General features: G+C 31.8%; 2 protein-coding genes across 2 annotated transcripts; both read right to left on the minus strand.

Annotated features, from left to right (window-relative positions):
* Positions 1-7871: 7871 nt before the first annotated feature.
* On the minus strand, positions 7872-10884 carry LOC115697206 (dynamin-related protein 4C-like). The gene has a single exon (XM_030624122.2). It carries the CDS (start codon positions 10636-10638, stop codon positions 8620-8622), a length of 2019 nt encoding a protein of 672 aa, XP_030479982.1. The 5' UTR covers positions 10639-10884; the 3' UTR covers positions 7872-8619.
* Positions 10885-16897: 6013 nt separating this feature from the next.
* Positions 16898-19258, minus strand: LOC115697205 (dynamin-related protein 4C). Its single transcript, XM_030624120.2, has one exon. It carries the CDS (start codon positions 19094-19096, stop codon positions 17042-17044), a length of 2055 nt encoding a protein of 684 aa, XP_030479980.1. The 5' UTR covers positions 19097-19258; the 3' UTR covers positions 16898-17041.
* Between the last annotated feature and the right edge of the window lie 406 nt (positions 19259-19664).

Raw genomic sequence — 19664 nt, forward strand, 5'->3', positions numbered from 1 at the left:
AACTTCCTCACGTACTTTCTGACTGAATGCCACTCTTAAAAAGAGGAAAAAAAATGGTTACTATAAGAGAGGAAGGGGGGCTGCACTCGGTAGAGCTGCCTACATACCCTTTTCAGGGATCAAGCCCAAATGTAGTTCTGTCTCCCTGCATGAGTGAATATTTGCTAGAAGTAGTGCGTGGAGAAGAGTAAACAAAATAAATGTAAATAGAATAGAACAGTAGTTTGGAGTTTTAAGTGCGATATTGCTTAAGATGAACAATGTTCCAGTTGTTGTTAATGTCACGCCCTTCATTCGTTTGGAGTTTGTATGTTCTATTACCAACTACCTAAGTGTTGGAATTTATTTTACCAGGATCTTAGATCTACTCACAAGTATGTTTATTAACATCCTAAATAAGAACTTTCTAAAACGATAAATTAAACACATATAAAGTTTAAGAAACCTTACATTGGGTGCAGCGGAATTAAATGACTCCTTCCGTTCAGATCTCTAACCCTTGTATCCTTTCTGTAGCAGAGTATTATCAAGATCTGAACCTGGATCTCTTTCTCTGAATCCTTGATGCTGAATCTCCTTTGCTGATGATCTTTCTTCACGATCTTCCTCACTATGATTGAGGTATTGCTTGCTGTGTGTGGGCACTACTCTAATCACTAGGGTAAGTTCGAAAATCAAAGGAAGAAGAGAGAGAGTGAGTGGCGGCTAGGGAAGAGAGAGAGGAGGCTTAGTTTTTTCTGATTCAGAAAGTGTAAAGTGTAATTTTCCTGAAGCCTTCACTATCTATTTATAGCATTCCACTAGGGTTAGGTTTGAATTATTTAGCATTAAAATAATGAAAATATCAACTTAAAAAGCCTACAAAGGTGGTCGGCTATGGCTTAGTGGATTGGGCCTTGCTTTTTGCAATTTTGCAATTTTAACACATTTTGTATCTGATTTTCTCAAAAATGCCAATTTCCTAATTCAACCATTTAATGCCAATTCTAACTATTTAATAACTATAAATAATTATTAAATAATATTGTCATTTATCATATTTATTAATTGAACCATACAAAGTATCATAATTAACAAATATGTCTCTATTAACTCTTTCTTTATAATTTCGCCCTTACTTAGTGAAAATTTCACAAATAGACATAGTCTAACTTGTGAATTATAATTGATTAATAAAAACCAATTACATGAGTCTTACAAACAATATTATCTCAACTAGTGCGGGGACCATGTGTCTATATAACCGAGCTTCCAATAAGCAGATCAAGAATTTAGCACTAAAATTCACTAACTTATTAATTCTTCGTTGAATCCACGCATAGAACTTAGAATTGCACTCTCAGTATATAGAATGCTCTATATGTTCCACCATATAGACACATCATTAGTTATCCATTGTTATAATCCTAATTTGATCAATGATCCTCTATATGAATGATCTACACTGTAAAGGGATTAGATTACCGTAACACCCTACTATGTATTTTATCCTTAAAACACTTGACCCCGTATAAATGATATTTCAGCTTATGTGAAATGAGATCTCCACCATTTATTTTCGTTTGGTCAAGCTCGAAGGAGATCATCCTTTGCTTACTATTCGCCAGATAGAAGCTATAGATTCCATGTTTATGCTAGCGCTCCCACTCAATTGCACTACCGTGTTCCCAAAATGTACGTATCACCCTGACCTAAAAGTAGGCTTAACTAACAAATCAAAGAACACGAATAGCCTTTCAAGATTGAGCCTAAACATAACAGGATTAAGATCATTTGATCTAGGATCAACTTGGCGATATTGACTTGAATAGATTTTACGGTAAGTTTAATTAAATCTAAGTCAAAGTTCAATATCGGTCCCTTCCGATGCATACTCCATGCATCCAACCTGAGCTTTACTTTAACCAATGTTCTGGAAAGAACATAGTATTTCTCCAAATACAAGTAAACTCTTGTTGTAGATTATCATATCAGTAAAACCCTATGTCTGATAAATCTAGGAAACTTTATTCACATAGTCATGTTTACTTTCCAATGTGATGACAGCACAATAAACATGATCAAGTATGTGAAAAGGGTTTAAGATGAATTTATAAATCAAATAGACAAGCAATTGATAAAGTGAACCAAAACATACACAAATGAATGAAAAATACTTCTGTTTCTTTATTGATGTTGAATAAAATAGATTACATTGAAATGGAGTTTTATTTAGGGCATAAAACCTAACACTAAGTGATCAGGTTGGAATACTCTTCAAAATACCTAGTCTCCCACCTTGAATGATCGAGTGCTAGCGTGCTTGTTGTTGCTAAACCTATGAGTTTATTATCTGAATACTCTAATTCTCTAAACCTCAAATCTGTCCAAAGTATTCTTACATTTTAAACCTCAAATTTGTTACAATATACTTTACATTTTAAACCTCAAATCTGTACATAGTATTCTTACATTTTAAACCTCAAATCTGTTACAATATACTTTACATTTTAATCTATACTAAGCAATCTTACTCTCTAAACCTCAAATCGGTACTAAGTACTCTTACTTTCTAAACCTTAAATCTATACTAAGTATTCTTACTTTCAAAACTGCAAATCCATTCAAAATATTCTTATTTTCTAAACCAAATCTGTACTAAGCAATCTTACTGTCTAAACTCGAATTAGTACCAAAGTATCCTTACTTTCTAAACCTCGAATCTTCACCAAGTAATTTTAATTTTTGAACCTCAAATCTGTACCAACTATTCCTACTTTATGAACCTCAAATCTGTAATAAGTGATCTTACTCTCCAAACCTCAGATACATAGCTTGCTCTCTAATTTTTGTCCAAGATTATAACCTAAGTAGTGAACTTCATCCGTATTTATAGTTGTTTCCCGAGGCACTAGTAAAGCTTTTGAGGCAACTTAATGTGCGAAGTCCTTTTCCAACTTATACAAATCCATTGAAACCACTTAACAGTGTTGCTATGAGGATTACACACAATATAGGTTAACAAGCAAGGCCGAAAAGATGAAACTTCAAACTCACGAGGAAAGAGTGCATCGAAATAATCAAAGAGCACATGCACTAAAGAATAAAGTTAGTAATGGAAAGATCACGAAATAAGATGTATGAAGCAAATGATAAGAAATGTCATGACTAAACAAAACACAAAGTTGACAAAAAAATGACCAAAAAAGTGAAACATATATGAATAAGAAGAAACTGGACCACAAGCTATTAGACACATAAACCAATCGAATTTTCCAACCTATTCCCCTTGTAATATATCCTAATCATAGAAACCATTATATCAAAGGTAGTCGCTTAAGGAGCAATTCAACCACAAATTAGGTAGCCTTCTTACTAGGAAAGAGTGGTGTGTGCGATTGTGCCTCATGTGAACCGCAATGGCCCCCTCCCTCCAATTTCTTTTTCCACTCTCAACTCACTTATTGATTTCACCATGCACTGAAGAACCCTTCACCCTTTGTTCTTATGATTTTTAATGTTGTAGGGGTAGAACGGTTAGCTTTTCCCTTTAAACTTTTTGATATTTCATTTTGTACGGGAAGCTTTCACTCATCGATGCATGGTAGCCATCTTAACAAGTTGGTGCATTGTGTGATTGTGCCTCATGGGAGCAACATTGGCCCCCTCTCTCAATATTTTTTTTCTCTCAAATCCTCCCCATTACAGCTTTCACTCTAACTGTGGTGCCCAACTCAGCTTCGCAACCGTCCTTAACATAGGAGTCGCTATGCAAATAATAATTACTTAGGGAATAGAGAAAGAAATACTCTCAGTAAATCATCCAAATAACTAATAATCAGGTCTTTCTATAGAAAATAGAATCACAGCTTCAGCAGTGAATGATAGTCAGCCAAGTGTCTTAAATAGAAATAACATAAACTGATCATAAAATTCATAAAATGTGATGAGTGATACTAACCATAACATTGAGCTAAAATTATGCAGATGCTAACAACTTTTTCTTTGCACAAAACCAAGTGAATTCAAAGTTTTGATTAAATAAAACATGTTTGTGTTTCAGAATGGTGTGTTAGTTATAATGATTAGCAAACAACCGTCTCAGTAGCCAATGCATTGTTCTCTTTGACTTGCAACACATTAATGTCTGGTGCTGCAGTGTGATTTGATCATTAGAACTTAATAAGTATGAGATAATAATTAAAAAAGTGAAGAGACTAACCTTCATTAGGCGCCAACTCAGGAAACACTAAAGACATAGTTGTGTTTGGTTGGATAGTGAAGTTTGGAATTGGTAAAGAGTTGGGGGTGGTGAGTTTGAGTAGGAAGGTCCATCCCAAAGCTCAAGAAAAGGTAACACTTTTACTTTTTTAGTTAAGTATTTCTTGTTGTTGTTGTTGTTGTTGGAAACTCTAGTGCTCATTTTTCTATTAGTTGAATGAACACAATTGAAGGTATTTCAGGAGATGAAATCCTTTAGGTACAGATTCACAGTTAGGCATCTATGGAGATGGAAGCTTACCAGCCTTGATTCCTCCAAAGCCTTTGGACCATTGTCTTTTGGTAACCACTCCATTGCAAGGCTGAAAATAAATGTACTCTTTTGGTTCAAATATTCTCTAACAGGTTATAATTGGTAACTAATCAATGAATTGAAATTCATGTGGGATAAAATTTGAAACAATACATCTCTCCGATCAACAACAATATCAAAACATTGTTTCTCGATGTCATCAAATCTTCTCGAACAGGTTATAATTGGTTACTAATCAATGAATTAAAATGTGGGATAAAATTTGAAACAATACATGGTACTCAAAAAATTCCAATTCAAATTGCCTAGAAATACCATAAATTAGGATTTATTCTAATTCCAATTCGAATACACCAAAATATAGGAGTATCCCAAACTTATTCCCACACAGTACATGAAAGAAATAGAAATCTCAGAACCATAAATTAAAATGGCATAAATGAAATGGATGAATCAAGAAACAATGAATTTGGTACCTCAAAGAAACCAATACAAAAAAAGCGTGTCTATTTTCTGTTTTTTTGGTACCAATAAATCTTACCTGTCCATAAACCCTTCATTATATACATACACAACACTAGTATGGATGCGTGCAACCCAGGCGTGAAAAATTTTATATTAATTTAAAAGAGCTGTTATAATATTTTAAATCAAACAATAATATATACTTAAAACTTAAGGATTATTTACAAATACATAAAAATAACAAAAAAAAATTTATAAAAATACGGTTGTATAAAATTTTTAATATTTTAACGATTTTTATGATTTTTTTTTTTACAGAAAATATGATATTTTTATGTTGTACTCTTATTAATTGATTGTTAATTTTTATTATTTGTAAGTTATCTTTTGTTGTTGTTTTAATGTTATTTTTCTGTTACTTTTATATAGGATTTTTGTTGTTTCTATAAAAAATCGAAAAAATATATATAAAAAAATTATAATTTTTTTACAATAAATGGTAATTTTCCCTAAAACATACCTAAATAATATTACATTCTACAAAAATTTGACACACCAATTAATCATAACAATTTTTATGTTTTTTTGGAAATTTACACATTACACTTAAAATGGATTTATTTTCTTACGGATTTTTTTTTATTTTTACATTTTTACGATTTTCTTATTATAATTTTTTACTTGTTTTTTTTACAAAAAATGTTACTTTTATTTGTTTTCCAGCAACAACAACAACTCACTAGGAATTGAAATTAGATGTAATTGGAGATAATTACACAATTTAGTGTATTTGTCTGGCCACGTAATTATACAGTAATTGTATAACGGGAGATAATTGAGAGGTCTCAATTACTCTCTCCTATTCTCATACCTCCATGAGAATTGAATATAATTATACTATGTAATTACATACTAAAAAGAACTTTAATTATTTAATTAATATAATAATTATTTAATATGATTTAGTCTTTTTTTATTTTCTTGTCTCCTATACATAATTTAATTTTTTATTCTGATGCTATTTTATAATATATTTTTTTAGTGTGCTTTTTTTTTTTGTATTATTTGAAAATAATAATAAAAAAACAAAAAACTAATATAGAAATATATGATATATGATTTTCTTAGTATCATTTTTGAGTTGTCTTTTGAATTAGATATCTAATAGCTTATTCATGATTTGGCATAAATTTTAATTAATAAAATACTTAAATTTGTCCTTTTATTAATTTTTAATTGAGAATGACAAATACTCAAATTTTTAAATTGGAAAACCACACAATAAATAGAATAGCTCAAGAGATATGGAGCAAGGGCAATTAGATAGTCCTAATAGATTATAATTATTTTAAATATTTGTTACAAAATTATTATGAAATTTAAGTTTATTTAGGAAGAAATTTTTATTTATTTTAAATATTATTAAAAGATAAAATTTATTTTAAATACTTGTTATGATAATAATTATTATATAATATAATATTAATTTATTGTATAAGTACCAACTGTCTTGACAAACATGACAATATAAATTCACATGTAATTTCCACTTGACTAAAGCTGTACATTCGAGCGGCCCAACTCGTTTTTATAAAAGCCCATTTTTTATGTAGGCTCGGCCCGACCCATATTATAAAACGTGTCGGGCTGAGCTTGGCCCATATTTTTGAAGCAAGCCCATTCTGGCCCATAAACACATATTACTTATATTGGGTCGGACCCGTGTTGGGCCAATCTATTTTTTTTTATGAAATGATTGACTCATATTTATTAAATGGCCCCTAAACTAAATAAGCTTATGGAAAATTGCTTTTTTTTTTTTTTGTACTTTTCAAATTAATTTTTAATTCTAAAGTACAAATAAATTATTTTAATTAAAATGAGCTTCAAAATCACAAAAAAACCATAATTACAATTACATATTTAATAACGAAAATTATATCACCTTCATAGTAGTCCATTAATAAATTTTCACATAAAGTTGTCAATAATATTTAACATAATCTGTTTTAGCAAAAAAAGAAATGTTGAACATATAAAAATATATCAACTATTATCACTGATTCATAAAAATGTGCCAACATAATTTAGAACTTTCGCCTCGCAAAGGATATATTAAAATAATTTAACATTTTAGAAAATATATATAATATTGAAATATATAAATAAAGTATTTTTATATGAAAGAGTAGATGAGTTATTAAATTAAAAAATTATTTTATGAATTTTAATTATTTTTTATTTTGTGCTTACATGTTGTGCTTTCGTGTTAAGAAATTCGTATTTTCTTGTCGCGTTTTCGTGCTTGTTGTATTGTGTTGTGTTCAAGCCCATATTTTTTGTGTCGTGTCTGGGCCCATATTTATTCGTGTTGTGTTGGGCCCAAGCTCATATTTTTTCGTGTCGTGTCGTACTTGTATCACCCGTGCTCGTGCCAGTCTCATGCCGTGTCAAAAAGCCCGACCCTAGTCTACAACTTTACACTTGACATCCAAACACACCATGTATTTTAAAATACAGTATAACTACTGTGCATTATAATTATTACCCTATAGATAGTAATTACACAGTTGCTTCCAAAACGCACTTTTATGGTGCATTTTGAAAAGCCAAGAAGGAATTAGAATTATGTATAATTGAAGATAATTACATAATTTTGTATATTTTTACTATTGTATTTCTTTTTATATCATTGATTTAATCTTTTATTCTTTTAGTTATATTTTTATATGAATAAAATTTCACTCCATTGAAATAAACTATTGAAAAATTTTAATAATCTACTTCTTTTCTTTATCCTCTTTTTCATAATAATTTTATAACATTTATTTATTAAATATTATTTTTATTAACAAAAATATTTTTTAAATTATACGTTCATGGTAGAAAAAGTATGTATACTTTATTTAATTTTGTAATGCATCAAACATGTATAGTACTAATATAATTCAGTTCAATTCAATTCAAGAGATTCAGTCAAACATTTATTAACATGTATTTGTGCTCTTTTCTTTTCTTCTTTCGGTAAGGTTGTGCTCCTAAATCTTTGATACATTTTTCATTTAAAAAAATGAAAAATCCTTGAATATCATTCATAAATTATACCATTGAAACGATAATTGATCCTAAAAAAATTAGTTGTTACTAAAAAATAGTAAGTGAAAACAAATTGTCAATAGTTTGTCACAATTTGCCAAAAAATATATATATAGACTAATAAAAATTGTTGCGATTAAGTAAATTATATTTAAGAATTATAATTTTTGTCACTAAATACTTTTAGCACAATTATTTTTTGAACACATTAATATTGATAATGATTATTTAACAGCAGCTCTAATAAAAAGCTCCATACATAATACAGTTCTTTCTAAAAGGCCAAAATATAAGGCAATGTAATATATATCAAATGTTAATAATGGATTAGTAGAAGGCACACATATATAAGATGACAATAAACTATAACTTCATTGAAGGAAAATCACTGTAATTTCACACATTCCAAACAAAAACAATAAAATACCCCAACAGAAGTTTAAGACATTTGATTAAAGAAAAACTAAAACTCATGACTAAGATGACACATAAAAAACCCAAGTTCAAAATCAAAACAAAACCATCTAAACCAACAAACACATTTCCTAATCACCATAAGCAACAGTGTCCATGATATTAGCAAGAACACCCTTACATTCTTGCAACTTCTTCAGACTTCCAGTAAGCTTTGAGCGCTTTGTAGCAACCGAAGGCGATTCCTCCATAAGCCTCTCAATGCCGCCGCCAATAGGGGTCATCAGCTCTGTCACTATCTCAATCTCCAAATCCTTGTTGACAAGGTTAAAAACAGAATGCTGCAAGTGAAGAGCCATTGAATCCACCAATCTCCTCAGCACAATCTTCCAATAAGCTATCATTCTCATCTTCAAATCAAATGCTTGATGTAGAAGATGAGGATACTTCCTTAAGTGCTCCACTTCAATCTCACCAAAGCCATCCAAATTCACCTTAAAGGGTCTCTTTTCATCATGCAAAATGCTATGAATGAATCCATCTTTCTGCAACATTAGCTTATTCCATTCTGTAAGAAAATCAGGATTACAAGTGTAATCAGTCAGCTTTTCCATCTGAACCACTTCCATCATCCAATTCAAAGACCTTTCCTTCATTTTCGCGATCAAATTATGACCGGCTCGCTTTGCAGACAGCTGAAGCTGATAGTAATCCTCAACATGATACATGAAGACTGTGATCAAAACTTCACCTACATAATCCCATAACTTGTCAACAAAACCAATAGGAATGCTAGAAATTCCATTCACCTTACCTTGTAGAATAGTAAGAAAAGAGCCTCGAGGCAAGAAATTCGGAAGTGAAATCTCTTTTGCTTCCTCCAAATTCCTTATCTCATCCATTAGAAAATCTCTCATGTGATCACTTTCAGTACACTTATGAAGCTCATCATTGTACTGGTTTAACATCTCAACCAATCTAGCAGTACAATGCATTCTCTTGTTATTGGGATACTCATCAAACTCACCTCTCAAAAGAATCTTCCTAAGAGATTCTTTCACAAAACCAATGATTCTCATAAAAGCAGTCATGGCTTCAGCAACAGAAGACATATGTTTAGGCAACTTGTGAAGTTCAGCCAAATTAAAATTCACCTTATCATTAATCTTCTTAACAATCTCAGGCAAGTTTCTAGCTATACTTGAAGCTTGAATATGAACCAATTTCTGAGCCAAAACCGGTACACCAACAATCGATTTATCAATCTTCGAAAGCAAAGGATGCCCTGCAAACAGCCTAGCTTCCTCCTTCCTTGCCTCCTCATAAGACTCATCACCAATCCTGTTCCTAACACAGACATAACCAAGTCCAATATTAACATCATCAGCTGTAACTTTCTCAAGAAGCCCTTCGGGGGCCTTATCGGCTTTGGTAACCACAGCTAGAGTCCTCTCCCCAGTTTTGTCCACACTCTGAGACATCCTAATAGACTCACAAGTAGGAAAATCAACAGTAGCAGATAACACATTGAGTATTATACTAGCTTCAGGTTGTATATACTCCATAATAATGTCTCTAATCTGATCATAAATATTCTCAGGTTGACCATGAACAGGTACTCTAGTTATACCAGGAAGATCAACCATTGTTAAATCAGGAACACCTTTCTTTTTCACAACTAAAGTCAGTGGAGCATTAGATATACCTTTTCCACTACCTGCAATCTCATCAGTTGCTATGTTAATGGCTTCAGAGATGTTATTTTCATCAGTTGTTACCACTTTCCCATTGAACTCCAAGAACAGTTCCGGCTCGGGATTCGAATGGTGTTGCAGCCTCATAATGAGAGGGACTCTCGTGCATATTCCTTGGCCACGAGGGAGACTTATGCCAGCAAGGGACTCAAGCACACTAGACTTGCCTGAGGACTGATCTCCCACCACAACAATGGTGGGGAGTTCGATCCCTTCATCCATAACCATGAGGTTTCTGAGCTTGTCCACTGCATCTAGCAAGGGACGAATTCTGTCGTTGTATGAAGAAACGATTGGTGCGTTGATTGGCTCATTTGGGTCGATTTGAACAAGTGCAAGTGATGATGATTCTTCTTCATACTGTGCCTGAGATGATGATGATGACTTCTTCTTCATTGTCAATGCCTTTGTTATTGAAAACAGAGAAAACAGAGGAGAGAGTGTTTTAAGGATTGAGTGTGAAGAGATGGAATGGAGAAGGGATTTATATTTATAGAGAGACTTTCGAAAAAAAAAATTATTGAAAGGTTGGAAGTTGATAAGGCTCTCTCTTCATTGAATGTTTAACGTTTGGAATTTTGAAGGATATGATAATTTTGTAAAATTGGAATTGTTGATTTATTATTGTTATTAGTATTAACAATTAATAATGTGATTTATTGTTAAGATTCGAGATTAATTGGTTTGCTTTTATTGAGTATGATACGTTTTCTAATATCGAAGTAGAGTAGAAGAGTCCCTACTTAACTACGGGTGTTAATAATATAAGAGTGTTGTTATTGGATATTAATGTTGCTTAATACATTTCAGATGGGTTAACGATACTTTTAAAAAATATTACATTAAATTATATAAAATCTTCTACTTAATTAGAAATTAAGCTGTTCAACTTTTATAATCTTCTTATATTTTCTTTTTGTACTTATTGAGTTATATATAATCTAAAATATAATATTTTTATGTATATATATTATAAACAAAATAATAGTATTAAAATTAGAATGGTAATTTGCTATTTTAAAAATATATAGAAAGATAGTAATATTATTTGTGACAAATACTAAAAATAGTGAAATTAACATATAAATTACTTCTATGTTCGCATCTTGGCTTCAACAATGTGGAAGTCGAATCAGATTGTCAACGTGTTATCCATATCCTGCAGAAGAGAAACTTCTTCTGGGCTGAGTTTGGCCTAATTTTTAAAGATATTTATAATATTTGTAACCGTGTTAATATTTCTAAGTTTCTCTTTTGTAATCGTTCTGCGAACTTTTTAGCTAACAATCTTTTTAAACTTGCATTGTCTTTGGATATGGTAAGAGTGTAGTGGCCGATTTTACCGGGTGTTCTTTGATAATTGGTGTTGAAATCCCTTTATATTTTAATTTTATACGCTTAATCCCTGATCTTTTTTGGGTGGAAAAACCCTCATAACTTTACCATTTTTTTTTTTTTTTTACAAATTTGAGTCGCCAATGAAATCTTACCACTGTGTACACATGTGTATATATGACATATTTTTATTGGCTTTGAAATTTTACTGTCACGTGTACACATGTGTACAATCCCAGTTAACATTTGACAGTAAAATTTAACTGGCATCTTAAATTTGTAAATAAAAAGAAGTTATGGGGATTAAGTGTATAAAAATTAAAATATATAAAGTAATTTATAAATAAATATAATAAAAAAATGTTATTCCAAATAATTATTGCAAAATTATTAACTAAAAATAAAAAGTTATGAAAATAACTTATTAACTTAAATTAATTTATATAAATAAATTTAATTTAAAAGTAATTATTACAAAAATTATTACTAAATAATTAATGAAAAGTTAAAATTTTAAAATAACTTTTCAAATTTATACATATAATATATATAAATAAAATTAGAGACTAATCTTTAAAAAAAATATAAACTTCATTTGTATACTACGTTAAGCATTATAACATAAATTTTAAACAATGTGGAATTTTTATTTACCATTACATGTGAAGAAAATAAATGATGTACATAACATATATTTTTTATAAAAGATGAAACTCTCTCAAAATTAGAAAAATAGAGTAGGAATACTATAAAATTCTACATCATCACTCTAACATTTAGCTTTATATAGATAATAGATTTAGATAGATAGGTATACATAGATAGATTTATAATCGTATTAATATTTGTAAGTTTCTCTTTTGTAATCATTCTGAGAACTTTTTAGCTAACAATCTTTCTAAACTTGCCTTGTCTTTAGATATGACAAGAGTGTGGTGGCCAGGTTTACCGGGTGTTCTTTGATAATTAGTGGTGAAACTCATTTATGTTTAGATTTTATACACTTAACCCCTAATCTTTTTTAGGTGAAAAAACTCCCTTAATTTCAATTTTTTTTTTTTTTTTTAAATTTGAGTCGCTAGTGAAATCTCAGAGTTAAATATCAATTGAATTACCACTGTGTACACATGTGTATACGTGACATATTTATATTAGCTTCGAAGTTTATTGTTACGTGTATGCATGTGTACACATTGACAATCCTAGTTAACATTTTACAGTAAAATTTAACTGACATCTTAAATTTGTAAATAAAAGTGAAATTAAGGAAGTTAAGTGTATAAAAATTAAAATACAAAAGGTAATTTATAAATGAATATAATATAAAAATTGTTATTCCAAATAATTATTGCAAAAATTATAAATTAAAATAAAAAAAATTGTCAACATAACCTATCAACTTAAATTATTTTATAAATAAATGTAATTTAGAAGTAATTATTACAAATATTACTACTAAATAACTAATAAAAAATTTAATTGAGCAAGACTAAATTAGTCACCCATAGAAATAATGCAACATTAATTTCAAGAGAAACTAAAGTGGAACAAATAGTAAACTATATATAGGCTATAACACAACACGCACAAAAGTTTCTAAACCATGTGGAATTTTTGTTTTTAATAAAATTTACTAATGAATCAAATCAATGTATGATATATGGAATTAAAAATTAGAAAAAATAGAAAAATTGAGAAAATAGAAACTTTGAAAGAAAGCTCTTATGTAATGCCCCATCACTCTCAATAAGTTTCCTTTATATATAGAATATAGATATAGATTGAATCAATAATAATATTAACATGTAAAAATATATTAAGGCAAGTTCGTTTTAGTATTTCTCTAATAATAATAATAAGAGAAATTTGCGGCTAAACCTCTTTATGTTTCAGTTTGTATACACATAACCCTATTTTTTTTTAGTGGTGAAACCCCCTTTAGTTTAGTTCTATTTCTAAACCTAAAATAACAGTTAAATTTTCTAATTAAGTGCCAATTAGGACGCCAACTAAGACTGTCACCATGTACATCTATGTACATATTGCATATTCTTATTGGTACCAAATTTTTTTGAATTATTTCAATCTTTTTTCACAAATATTTAAATGATAAAATATATGTATAACCCTAAATAAATATTTTAAATTAAAAAAAAACTAAATAAATAAATATAACCCTAAAATCTAAATTTCAATCTTCGCGCTTCTTTCTTTTGCTCTTCCTCTTCTTCGCAGGTGACTGGCAGCTAGCGGCGGAGGACGGCGAAGGACGGATGATCAAGGGGAAGAGATGGGATTGAGATTTCTGGGCCTTGGGGAAGCCGATGGTGCTTCGTTCATCTCTTGACCGAGAATCGTGAAGGGGAGAACAAGAGAAGACGCGACAAAGTGAGAGTATCTCTAGACATCAAATGTGTTTAGCTCCACCCTCCGAAAACCTTCATAATTATGATTTGGAGTCTCCGAGTCTCGGGACAACCGATGGAAAAGTCCCCTTCCATGGTGTATGATACCACCCTTCTCTATGATTTATTGGAGTTGGTGCAGACACTTCAGGGAAGAGTGTCTCCCGTCTGCCTCCCAACCGGTAGCTTGGTGGACATGATTCCACATCAAAAATCGGGCAATTCAAGACATCTGCCAATGTGATCACTCGGGGTCCCGCAACCCCTTCCATTCGCTTGGAACCCTTCTTGCCTCCTAGGTGGACCATTTTGTTTTTTCGTTCGAGTATAAAGATAGAATTTCTTGATCAAAGGAGTAAAATCCGTGGGCGTGAAGTTCCCGAAGTGCTTTGCTCATATGGGAACATGAAAGAAACCCATCAATTAGCCCCCATACTAAACTCAAAAAATAAATATAGGAATGGGATCCTCTAATTACCGAGAAGAGGCCACATCTAGATACCAGCGACCAAGAAATATATAGACAAGGTATCGGGTGCTGAACACACGGGTTCCAAAAATAAGAACACGAAGCGTAAAAGCGAAGAAGGAAAAAAGGCAGTTTTTCATAAAAACATAATAAACGAGCCTGGAAAAAGAAAACTAGGCATATACATGCATATTTAAATAGCAAGAAAAGAAGAACGTGTATTGCGAATTTTCCCAGTTCAAAGCACAAAATGGCTAAGGCACACAAACCAAAAACCTGAAAAATAGAAGTCATTTGAAAAATCTCTACTCTCTACATATGTTCGTAGAATTAAAGCGTTCTTTCAATAAAAGAAAAAAAGAGAGGATAAAATCAATTGTAAAGAAACTTCGATACTTACAAATTCGAGGTAAAGACAACGAGGATGGCACAATCAAACTATGATAATAGTACTATGTCTAGCAACGTCGAAGGAACAATAGAAGAAAATTTGGTTTGCTTGAAGGTTTTTCCAGTTTGAAGCTCTAAAGAAAATAGCAGGAAAGTGAAAATGTGAAAATGGAGATGGCAAGTGGTATTTATAGCCTTCAACCCTCGGTCTTGGCCCTTTTGTGATCCTACAATTCCCTTCAAATTCCAATCAACACATATTGGTCCAACGGTTGGGGAGGGATGCAGAGAAATACATTTATGAGGGGACGTGTAGAGTACTCGATTATACAGTTGTCACCCAACATTTATTGCATGTCTCGAGATTTAATTTCAGAAATGAATCAACATCACTAAAATTGAGGAATAAAAAGCATGCAGGACTGTGAACCATCCACATCAAGGCACGTGGCATGTTCATAAAAACATGTGTGCTTTGTATAACCGTGATGTCATATTGTAACCCTTCCGGAAGGAAATTGAAAATTCAAAATAATAGTAAGTCCCAACTTACAAAATTGCAAGTTAGAACTTAGGGATAAATGTTGTTCGTATTTTTTTTTTACCAAAAACACGTGGCAAATCGAGAGTTGGCCACATGTCCATAGGCCCCACACATAAGACATGATAAATCAATATTAGTGCCCTGGATCTAGAGGGCATTCGAAAGACGTGTTAGCATCCAGGAATGAACAAATAATTACCTGGATGGGTTCCCAGAGCCGAGTCACAACTTTGGCATCTAGGAGAATGATAACCTCCCGGACCATCTAGCATCCACGATTCATGCATACCCCCGACACATCTCCCAAGACAGAACACTGTAGATGACTCTTTCAACATAAACGACAAAATGAACTTGCCACAAAAATAGGGATGCTTCGTGAGAATTTAACCTATACTTTTCTAACATTGTGTGTCCCCATAAACGATTATTGATGGCTACTCCTTGCACTCTCCCATTAGTTGTGAACACGTCTAGTCTTATCTCACCAAACTCTTACTTCAAATCCAACCTGAGACATTTATCGTAAAATATCATTTTCTATACCTAAAAAAGGCTATATAGAGCCTAAAGGTAAAAGGAGGATGTACCCAATAACTTAAAATATCACACACCTTTGCCTATAAATAAAGAAAGAGTGTTAGAGGAAGGGGATTGAGGAATTTTCTTGGAGAAAAAAAAAGAACTATTTAATATCAAGGTTACACTGATAAATTCAAGTGACTTGTGGATTAATATTTATTAACACTTGAACTACATAAACATACTCCTTTTTACTAACAATTATTTTTTCGTAAAAGAAAATTAAGTAGGTACTAAAAATCTCAGTCAATAGATACGATATAAACAACAACTAAATGTTTATAATAGCATGAATAAGACATAAAATTAAAAAAAAAAATCGTGATTTGGGCCGAAAACCAAAATAGCGTACATGTATATACACATTTATGTAGGGGGTAAGTTGAAAAATGCCTCTTTTATTAATCAATTAACCAAATTTGCCTCTAATTTTATATTTATTTGAAACATACTTCTTTTTACATGTTTTGTACCCAAAATACCCTGACATAAGAGAGTCACATGGAGAGTATTTTGAAGTGACAGGGGCAAAATTGGTACAATGTTTAAAAAAAGAGGTAAAAATGATAGACTTTAAAAAAGAGGGTAAAAATAAAAGATGACAATATAAAAAAAGTATAGAGTGTAATTTCTTCTTTATGTAGTGATATTTCTTAAAAATAATGAGGGATTGATAGAATAGTTTATTCTAATTAATATCGTTTAATAAAATGAGAGATTTATTGAAAATGATAAATATGATCGAAAATATGTGTATATAGGTATAACAAGTTTATACATATATTATATAATTCAATTACTAATTAATGATTAATTATTACTTTAAACACTCATCAACTACTTTTACAAAGAATATATATAAACAAAGCATATATATATTTAGTCTCACCGCAAACGTTTCTTCATAACAATTTTCTTCTAAAAAAACAATAAAAACAAGGGATAATTTATTATATTAAACATGCCAATTAAGACAACAAAAGCACACACACAACACAAACACTTAGTTCTAAATATACATAATAACAATAACACACATCAAACATGACCAAACAACTTAATTAGCTTAATTAACTAATTATAATCAGAAGAAGTTGTATTAATTCTTCCTTTAATCTTAGCCAAAATCTCTCTACACTCTTTCAACTTATTAACAGTAGCAGTAAGCCTAGCTCTCTTTGCAGCCACATTAGGAGCTTCCTCCATCAATTTCTCAATTCCATTCCCATGAGGATCCATTAACTCACTCACAATCTCCATTTCCAATTCCTTATTAACAAGCTTATCAAGACTTAATCTCATATTTAAAGCCATTAAATCAACCAACCTCCTCAAAACCACTTTCCAATAAGACACAATTCTCATCCTCAAATCAAAAGCTTGGTCCAAAAGATTAGGAAAATGCCTCAAATTCTCAAACTCAATCATTCCAAACCCTTCTAATTCCATCCGAAATCGCGATTGATTGTTCACTTCAACCATGAATTCTTCCTTTTGACACATGAACTTGTTCCAATCCCTCATAAACTCAGGATTACAAGTGTAATCTGTTAGCTTTTCCATCTCTATTACTTCCAAAACCCAATTCATTGACTTTTCTTTCATTTTCTCAATTAGATTCAGTCCTGCTCTTCTAGCTGAAATCTGAAGCTGGTGATAATCCTCAACATGACTCATTAACACTGAGATCAAAACCTCTTCTATATACTTCCATAGTTTTTCAACAAAAGCTATAGGAATGGTTGAAATTCCGTTGACTTTTGACTGAAGAAGTGACAAAAAAGCTGTTCTTGGAAGAAAATTAGGCAAAGAGATCTCTTTAGCTTCTTCTAAACACTCAAATTCCTCCATTAAAAACTTTCTCTTGGGATCACTCTCAGGACATTCATTAAGCTCATCAGAGAAACTATTCAACATCTCAACCAACCTAGCTGTACAATGCATGTTCTTCTCACCAGGGTACTCATGAAACTCACCTCTGAGAAGGATTTTCCTTAGTGATTCCTTAACTGAACCAGTAATTCTCATGAAAGTTGTTAATGCTTCAGCAGTTGAAGAAATCGACTTGGGAAGCTTTCGAAACTCGGAAAGACTCTTGTTTAACTTGTCATTGATTTTCTTATCAATGTCAGGTAAGTTTCTGTCAATACTCTTGGCTTGAATCCTCATAAGTTTCTGAGCCAAAACAGGAATTCCCACAATAGATTTATCCATTTTCAAAAGCAAAGGATGAGTTTCGAAAAGCTTAGTTTCTTCATCTCTAGCTTCCATATAAGATTCATCACCAATTCTGTTCCTAACACAGACATAACCAAGTCCAATATTAACATCATCAGCAGTTACCTTCTCCAAAAGCCCTTCTGGAGATTTATCAGATTTGGTCACAACAGCCAGAGTCCTCTCTCCTGTTTTGTCAACGATCTGAGACATTCTAATTGACTCACAAGTAGGAAAGTCAACAGTTGCAGATAACACATTCAATATAATACTAGCTTCAGGCTCAATATACTCCATTATAATATCTTTAATCTCATCATAAATATTCTCAGGCTGACCTTGAACTGGAACTCTAGTGATCCCAGGAAGGTCAACCATGGTCAAATCAGGAACCCCTTTCTTTTTCACAACGAGAGTCAAAGGGGTTTTAGATATTCCCTTACCATTTCCGGCTATGACGTCAGTAGCGGCGGTTATAGCTCCGGCGAGGTGCTGTTCGTCGGTGTGAACCACTCTGTTTTTGTACTCCAAATAAAGCTCTGCCTCTGGCTCTGTGTGGTTCTGTAATCTGACCACGAGTGGGACTCTGGTACAGATTCCTTGTCCACGTGGCAGGCTGATACGTGCTAAGGACTCGAGCACTGATGACTTGCCGGAAGACTGGTCGCCGACGACCACGATGGTCGGAAGCTGTACTCCTTCTTCCATAACAGCGAGTGTTCTGAGCTTGTCTACTGCGTCGAGAAGAGGACGAATGTGGTCGTTGTAAGATGAAACTATCGGAGCCATGAGAGGAGGGGCTTGGTTGTGATTCTGAACAACTTCGTCTGAGGTGGTCTGATCATGGTCGATATCAGTGGAAGATGATTTTGTGTCTGAGTAGTAAGTAGTCTGTTTTTCAAAGCTTCCCATTTTGTTTTCTGGGTCTGTGAGATTAAAATGATGAAATATGATATATCGGATGAAGAAAATGAGTAAAGTTGCAGAGATGGTATTGTTGGTGATGATTAGGGTTTTAATGGAATTATAAAGGAAGAAGGTGTAGACTGTAATTTTAAGTTGGATACTTCGACGAAAGTGAAAAAGAGTTTCAGTGAGATTTCATTTACGTTGTACGGATAGGGACCCGCACATGCATGCATTGACGTAAAGCATTGACCATAATTGTACTAAAAATTAAGATGGTTGTTAGAGCATCACCATTACAAATTTAGAGGATGATTATGATGAGAGTTAGGGCAACTCATTTAGGGTTAAATCAACACTAAATGGATATTATTTTAACACTAATTTTTTTTTTTAATTCCAACCACAACACTAAAAATTACACTAAAAAATATATTTTTTATAATTTTATTAAATTATCTCACACTATAAATATAAAATTTAATCATAAATATATTATTTTATATAAAAAAGGAAAAATAAAATTTAGTGTAGTCTATAAATAGTGGGACACTATAGACTCCCACATATATAA

Source organism: Cannabis sativa, chromosome 7, assembly GCF_029168945.1.
Source record: "Cannabis sativa cultivar Pink pepper isolate KNU-18-1 chromosome 7, ASM2916894v1, whole genome shotgun sequence".
In the NCBI taxonomy this organism is placed as follows: domain Eukaryota; kingdom Viridiplantae; phylum Streptophyta; class Magnoliopsida; order Rosales; family Cannabaceae; genus Cannabis; species Cannabis sativa.

Coding starts and splice junctions, on each gene's coding strand:
- LOC115697205 (XM_030624120.2), bottom strand. CDS start 19,096: ATGGGAAGCTTTGAAAAACAGACTACTTACTACTCAGACACAAAATCA.
- LOC115697206 (XM_030624122.2), bottom strand. CDS start 10,638: ATGAAGAAGAAGTCATCATCATCATCTCAGGCACAGTATGAAGAAGAA.